Raw genomic sequence first — 8,138 nt, 5'->3', positions numbered from 1 at the left:
GTGCCTGAGGACACGCCCACCATAACAACATCATCAATCAATCAAATTACAATCACAACGTTAACTGCACATAAAACATCACTAATCACATTCACAAAACAATCTTAACATAAAATTGTTTAACTCACATTTTCTTTTCTTACTTTAGAACAAAACAAATTAAGATTACCTCCAACTTGTCTTAAATCCCCAAAGGTAAAATGTTCTATGATTTCAATAGGCTATTTCAAACCGATTGTTGTAATTAAGCATTACAAAATAAACTAGATAAAAAAGTCCGTCAATATCTTCATTTGTGTTCCGAAGATGAACGAAGGTCTTACGGGTTTGAAACGACACGAGGGTGCGTAATTAATTACAGAATTTTAATTTTTGGGTGAACTAACCCTTTAAAGCGCCCCTATTATGGGTAATGAAAGGTTCATATTTTGGTTTTGGGAGTCCCCAACAACAGGTTGACATGCATGCAAGGTCAAAATACACTTTCATTGTCTTATAATATGCATTTATTTTTACTTTATTTGCTCAACGACTCCGAAACGATTCGTTTAACGATTTATTTTTCCAAACCCCTTCTTTGCGTGACACTAATCAGCGGTGATTGGTCTCATTTTCATGTCATCTCGCCTGTAATGCCTGATAAAGCAGTGTTTGATAAAGTCTGCTAAATGCATAAATTATAATTATTAAATTAATTAATTATTACAAAGCAGCGTTTGTGAGCGCAGTGCTGCTGTGTGTACAGCGTTACCGGGGAAACAGCTATTTTTACCGCTTCAAAAGCGACACCTAGTCACAAAGAATGAATTTGCATCTTCATTCAGACCAATGCGGAAAGACCAACAAGTGGGCGGGCAATATGCTAATGTTTCATGTTGATGTCAAGATAAAACGGCTTGGGATTCGTTTTAAAAACGACTCGTTTCAATGATTCAGAGTCGACTCTTTCTTTTGAGAGACAATAACTTTATACACGGTGCACTTTCAGATTTAACACTTTGCAGGATGTTTTCATTCACTTAGAGCTGTGTTACACACTGCATGAAAGGTTATTTTCAGAAATCCATAATAGGGGCACTTTAAACCAAACATCATGAAAATCATTCAGTATTTTTTTTAAAGGAAGAACCAGTTTTTGAACTTTGTGTGTGTGTGTGTGTGTGTGTGTGTGTGTGTGTGTGTGTGTGTGTGTGAGAGAGTGTGTGTGTGTGTACTCACACAAATAGTTTCCTCTCTGTGATAAACAGTTCAGCTAGAACTAAAGAACTAAAGCACTGATTGCTGGTGATGAAGAAGAGCGCGCCCATCCTGAAACACACACACACATACTACTGTTAGTGGACAGCCAAAGGGAGTTTTACAAAATATATTACACATGCACAAAGTTGCACCAAAGTATGGTGTGTGTGTGTGTGTGTGTGTGTGTGTGTGTGTGTGTGTGTGTGTGTGTGTGTGTGAGTGTGTGTGAGAGAGTGTGTGTGTGTGTGTGAGAGAGTGTGTGTGTGTGTACTCACACAAATAGTTTCCTCTCTGTGATAAACAGTTCAGCTGAGGAAATAGAACTAAAGCACTGATTGCTGGTGATGAAGAAGAGCGCGCCCATCCTGAAACACACACACACATACTACTGTTAGTGGACAGCCAAAGGGAGTTTTACAAAATATATTACACATGCACAAAGTTGCACCAAAGTATTATTCAGTAAATTATATTTGAAAACACTACGGCTAAAGAGATGCAGCTTCTGTTCATCAGATCTGAACACTGAATCAATTCTAATTCAAGCAGAAATGATTCATCTCACAGAAATACTGACTGAACTGGATGAACGTTTAAATACCTGTTCTGAATGCCACTCGAATTCTCCTTCACTCCAAAAAATATGGCTCCAACAACCAGAGCCAGGAAAATCATCACCCCAATCTGTAGAAAAAACACTCCGATAAATATAGAAATATCAGCTTAAATGTAAAACTTCCTCTTTGTTTTAACACTCTAATATATAAAAATATATATTTAACGGTTTAATGATCTACAACAAAATAGAATGAATTTTGGTGATAACTAAACGAATATTTATTTACTATAATACTGATTTCTCGCTAGAAATAACATCAAAAGTGCAAAAAGTTAGTCAGAAATATATATTTACACACAAACAACTTTCAGACGCCATCTTTATTTTTTTAGCTCAACCGTCACGGAATGGAGCGCACAGGATTGTGGGATATCAAAGGCAGGCGAAGGATACATCTATGCTGCCTTCAAAATTCAATCAGAAGAAGGTACCTCCGGAGACGGGAAGTAAAGCAGAATTTGTATTCGGATGTGCCTTGATGCCTTCCTGACTTAGAATGCTGCCTCCGAAGGCAGAATTTTAGAGTTTTTGGATGCAGCCATAGACTTCCAGAGCAGAAGAAAGAAGAAGAAGAGGAGGAGGAGGAACACCAATGATTACACCTTTGGCGCTTGGCCCCTAATAATAGTATCTCAGTGATTCTAAAATAAGAGTACTGTTATGTGTAGTTGAATTATTTAAATACTATCATAAAAACTATTATTTCAGCTCAAAGACTGATAGAAACATCTGTGAATGCCTGATGTAGACGGTGGTGCTGACCTGAGCGAATGAGGTCTGTGGGTTCAGCATGAGGTTCTTGAAGGTTCTCCTGAGGACCCAGTTGAACTGGTGGCAGAAGGACGTGCTGTAGGTGATGGTTCTGGATTTGGGTCGTGTGCTGTAGTCCTGTCCCTGAACGATTCGCTCCAGCTCGCTTTTGGTTTGTTTGTAGCTGGAGCTGTTCTTGTATTCTTCCACCAAACGGTCCTCGATGCCCTTCAGAGACGAACTCAGCTGCTCCTCGTCCAGTTCTGACACACGCAAACACATTTATAATCAGTCACACAAATACACTAGTCTCAGTCACTGATGGTATTATTATCTAAAAATAATAAATTTATATTAAAGCTGAAATAAATTCTAAATATTACATGAAAAACAAACTAAAACTATTTAAAATTCATTTTAAAGCTGAAAATAAAATAAATTCTAAATATTAGTCTTAGTCAGTGAAGATATAAAACAAAAACTACAACTATTAAACAATTGTTTTAAAGCTGAAATAAGTTCTAAATATTACATGAAAAAACTATAACAGATTCCTATTATGGCTGAATAAAATAAATTCTAAATCTTATATAAATAGCTTAAAAACCATTAAAGTATTAATAATTCATATTAAAGCTGAAATAAATTATAAATATTAATCTCAGTCTGTGATGTTATTGTTAACATTGATGACAAAACTTTTAAACATTCTTTTTAAATCTGAAAAACAATAACTGAATTAGAAGTATTAACGGAAGAAACTTAAACGAAAAATACAAATATTGCCTTGGCAACTAACTGAAATAAATAAGTTGAAGTACTTCAATTAGTAAAACTAAAACTGAAATAACAATAAAGCCAAATACACAATTACAAAACAAAAATAAAAACACATCAGTTCTTGACTAAAATAAGCTGCAAAATTATCTTTATACTGTGGAAGGGAAATTGTTGTACCCTCACTGTTGTTTAACTTGTTGAGAGCGACGGCGGTGGATTCTCCATTGATGACATCCAGGAAGAAATCAGCAGGATTGTTATGAGGTTCACAGGTGTATCCTGATACACACACACACACACACACACATCAGTATCAGGACGTGAGGGTCTGTTCATGTGTGTATATGTTTTCATACCGATCTGACTGAAGTAGTCCAGGGCGTCTTGAGCCAGGCCGTGATACACCATCCTTCCTCCCACCAGCAGCGTGAGGCTGTCGAACAGCCGGTAGATGGAGTACCGCGGCTGATGGATGGACAGGATGATGGTGCGACCGCTGTTCGCCATTCTGAACAAACCACAATGTCAATGTCATATTTCACCCCAAAAAGTTTTTTATTATTATTTTAAAATATAAAATTAAAAATATATATGCATATTTATAAATAGAAAGTTTACAAAGTAATTAGTTATTATTACATTTAAAAATAAAATGTATAAACAATTTATATAAATACATTTATATACAATGTAAATTAACGCCTCCCTGAAAGAGGGAACAGAGACGTTATGTCAACACTGACATTAGGGGTCTTACTTGAGAGCACAATCACATCTGAGTAGTAAAAAAACAGGCCAATGAATATTGGTGAGTGGATTTTGCATGCCTAGTGGCATGCAAACGAATATATAAAACGACAGTGTGCATCCACTCATTCAAGTTTACGCTGAGGAGCCAAGACTGTGTCCCAGCCATTCAGCTGTGTAGTTCAAGGTTGTGGCAAGATGGATGTAACATCTCCGTTCCCACCTTCAGGGAAACCTTTCAGTCAGTCACATTCAATGGGACACAGCAATGCCAAGAATGGGTCTGCCTTCTCCAAGGGCAGCGCTTGCAAGTTCACCACCTTGTCCCAAAAGGGAGTGGTGGAAACTTTGGACACGTATCCAGGCCGGGGTCTCAAGACAATGTGAGTCAATCAGAATTCAAGGCAGGTTTCACTGGCCGAAAATGCCTACAAGTTCCCCAGCCTCTTGATGGAAGTAAGTGGGGTCTGGAGCGCTGTCTTCAGAGACAATATCTTAAACTTGACTGACTCTAGAGGCTCAATGGGGCTGTCTGCAGTGCATAAAGGACCACTGAGAGATCCCATGAGAGGACAAGGTGCAGTCTACCTCCTTATGTCTCTCAAGAACCTAATGATCAGGTCGTGTTTCCCATAGACCTGTCATCTACACCATTGTGATGTGTTGCAATAGCAGCAACATGTACACTTTCAAGGTGGAGGGGACCGTCTCCGCTTCAGACTCTCTTGCAGAAAAGAAATCACAAGTGGGAGGACTCATGGGAAGCAAAACAGATCGCTGAATTGACTTCAAATCAGCTGGACCACCAGTCTCCTTTTCTCCTGGGAGGGTGAGCTGTTATTAGAGCATGTCGACTGCATGATTGAGCTCCCATGGAATAAGAATGGAGAGCAGCGACTTGAGCTGCATCTGATTCTAAAGGAGGATATGGCAGACAAGTTGTGACATGCAACGGGAGCACAGATCACCTTGGCAGTTGATGTATGCAATGGTCGCAACGTGGTCCATCCGGTCTCATATGTAACAATCTTGAATTTTGAGCCAATGGTGGAACAGGGCTGAATTCACTGCTTCCTGGGAAAGAGCAGCTCCCTCCATCATGGAGTTGCAGTTTCTTTGACTCTTGGAGGGTTTAGTACCAACATAAGGGACAGGCTGCATCGCCTTCCTGCTGGTGGCAGTTCTGCGGCCAATATGTTGGTTCTGGCCACACCGGAGCCGATGTAAAAGCCACAGGGGGATGACTGCGAATAAAATGTATAAACAATTTATATAAATACATTTATATACAATGTAAATTAACGCCTCCCTGAAAGAGGGAACAGAGACGTTATGTCAACACTGACATTAGGGGTCTTACTTGAGAGCACAATCACATCTGAGTAGTAAAAAAACAGGCCAATGAATATTGGTGAGTGGATTTTGCATGCCTACCGTCTCCGCTTCAGACTCTCTTGCAGAAAAGAAATCACAAGTGGGAGGACTCATGGGAAGCAAAACAGATCGCTGAATTGACTTCAAATCAGCTGGACCACCAGTCTCCTTTTCTCCTGGGAGGGTGAGCTGTTATTAGAGCATGTCAACTGCATGATTGAGCTCCCATGGAATAAGAATGCAGAGCAGCGACTTGAGCTGCATCTGATTCTAAAGGAGGATATGGCAGGCAAGTTGTGACATGCAACGGGAGCACAGATCACCTTGGCAGTTGATGTATGCAATGGTCGCAACGTGGTCCATCCGGTCTCATATGCAACAATCTTGAATTTTGAGCCAATGGTGGAACAGGGCTGAATTCACTGCTTCCTGGGAAAGAGCAGCTCCCTCCATCATGGAGTTGCAGTTTCTTTGACTCTTGGAGGGTTTAGTACCAACATAAGGGACAGGCTGCATCGCCTTCCAGCTGGTGGCAGTTCTGCGGCCAATATGTTGGTTCTGGCCACACCGGAGCCGATGTAAAAGCCACAGGGGGATGACTGCCGTGACAGGGACTGGCCCTCGGCACAGGCAGGCCAACTCCTCCAGGATGGCACATCAATACGTGTCTTTGCCAGAAGGTTTGCTGTGTCTCCCAGCACAGTCTCAAGAGCATGGAGGAGATTCCAGGAGACAGGCAGTTACTCTAGGAAAGCTGGACAGGGCCGTAGAAGGTCCTTAACCCATCAGCAGGACCGCTATCTGCTCCTTTGTGCAAGGAGGAACAGGATGAGTACTGCCAGAGCCCTACAAAATGACCTCCAGCAGGCCACTGGTGTGAATGTCTCCGACCAAACAATCAGAAACAGACTTCATGAGGGTGGCCTGAGGGCCCGGTGTCCTCTAGTGGGCCCTGTGCTCACTGCCCGACACTGTGGAGCTCAATTGGCATTTGCCATTGAACACCAGAATTGGCAGGTCTGTCCTTTTCACAGATGAGAGCAGGTTCACTCTGAGCACATGTGACAGACGTGAAAGGGTCTGGATAAGCCCTGGAGAATGTTATGCTGCCTGCAACATCGTTCAGCATGACCGGTTGGTGGTGGGTCAGTGATGGTCTGGCGAGGCATATCCATGGAGGGATGCACAGACCTCTACAGGCTAGACAATGGCACCCTGACTGCCATTAGATATTGGGATGAAATCCTTGGACCCACTGTCAGACCCTTCACTGGTGCAGTGGGTCCTGGGTTCCTCCAGGTGCACGACAATGCCCGGCCTCATGTGGCGAGAGTACGCAGGCAGTTCCTGGAGGATGAAGGAATTGATACCACTGAATGGCCCCCACGCTCGCCTGACCTAAATCCAATAGAACACTTCTGGGACATTATGTTTCGGTCCATCCGACGCCGCCAGGTTGCACCTCAGACTGTCCAGGAGCTCAGTGATGCCCTGGTCCAGATCTGGGAGGAAATACCCCAGGACACCATCTGCCGTCTCATTAGGAGCATGACCCGACGTTGTACAAATACAAACTACTATACAAACTACTGAATACCATTTTGAGTTGCTGCAATGAAATTTCAGCAAAATGGACTAGCCTGCTGCATAATTTTTTCACTTTGTTTTTCAGGGTGTCTTTGAATTCAGCCCTCTGTAGGTTGATAATTTTAATTTCCATCAAACGATGTGGCATCCTTTCGTTCCTAACACATTACCCAGTCCATATCAGTATAGATATCCAGCATGATATTTTTCCCCATTGAGATCTGATGTGTTTTCAAAGTGATCCTTTAATTTTTTGAGCAGTGTATATACGTATATAAACGCACCTCTTGAGCAGCATGAGGACAGAGTTGGCTGTACTGGCGTCCAGGCCGGTGGTCGGTTCGTCCACGAAAAGCACTGGCGGATCAAAGATCAGCTCCATGCCGATGCTCGTCCTCTTCCTCTCTCCACCCGAAACACCACGAATCAGCTGCGTGCCCACCTGTAAAACCAGCCAATCAGAGCAACCGTCAATTTATTTATTTAGTTTGTATGTTTTATCTAGCTATACATTTGAGGAGAATAAAAAACACTTAAGACAGTAGATACATCTAAATTAAAGATGAGACTACATACTGTACACTCTTTACTGATTTTTGAGAATGTTAAGTCTGTGTTGATTATACATGTAGTCAGTCAGATGAAGGTGTGTTTGGTTTGTTACCCATGAACCAGCCACTTTGCTCAATCCCAGCTCCTGAATTAGTCTCTCAACCTTCTCATCTTTTTCTAGCTGACAGATCGACTTTGGGAGCCTTAAAGCCGCCGAGAAACACAGATTCTCACGAACAGTCAGCGTCCCCATGACTATGTCATCCTGCAAAAAAATATGCCTTTAAAATAGCCGCCATTTACCGGTATTGGTGATATTTAAAAATGAATAGGATACATATAATAATATGACACATAATTATCCGGCACCATTAGGTTGTTATTCTTACAAACTGTCCTATTTTGACACTGCCAAAAATAGCATTTTAGCACAAGCATTTTAGTTTCTTCTATTAAGTGTAATTGTTCTTTTTGTGTGCAATGATGTGAT

The 8,138-nt window shown here is 41.4% G+C and overlaps 1 protein-coding gene across 1 annotated transcript in view; it reads right to left on the bottom strand.

The window, feature by feature from the left end:
• The window catches only part of LOC107570654 (ATP-binding cassette sub-family G member 2-like), a 13,262-nt gene extending 5,361 nt beyond the window's left edge, over nt 1-7,901 (bottom strand). Inside the window, exons 1-5 of the mRNA XM_016256908.1 lie at nt 7,761-7,901; nt 7,381-7,538; nt 3,745-3,896; nt 3,566-3,667; nt 2,621-2,871 (exon numbers count right to left, since the gene is read on the bottom strand). Coding sequence (XP_016112394.1) covers nt 2,621-2,871; nt 3,566-3,667; nt 3,745-3,896; nt 7,381-7,538; nt 7,761-7,901 — 804 coding nt within the window. The remainder of the gene's footprint in view (nt 1-2,620; nt 2,872-3,565; nt 3,668-3,744; nt 3,897-7,380; nt 7,539-7,760) is intronic.
• Nucleotides 7,902-8,138: the final 237 nt, after the last annotated feature.

The sequence above is a fragment of the Sinocyclocheilus grahami genome, unplaced genomic scaffold (genome assembly GCF_001515645.1).
Source record: "Sinocyclocheilus grahami isolate Dianchi unplaced genomic scaffold, SAMN03320097.WGS_v1.1 scaffold1488.1, whole genome shotgun sequence".
Classification (NCBI taxonomy): domain Eukaryota; kingdom Metazoa; phylum Chordata; class Actinopteri; order Cypriniformes; family Cyprinidae; genus Sinocyclocheilus; species Sinocyclocheilus grahami.
The sequence above is the reverse complement of the archived record's forward strand: the minus strand, read 5'-3'. Positions and strand labels throughout refer to the sequence as shown.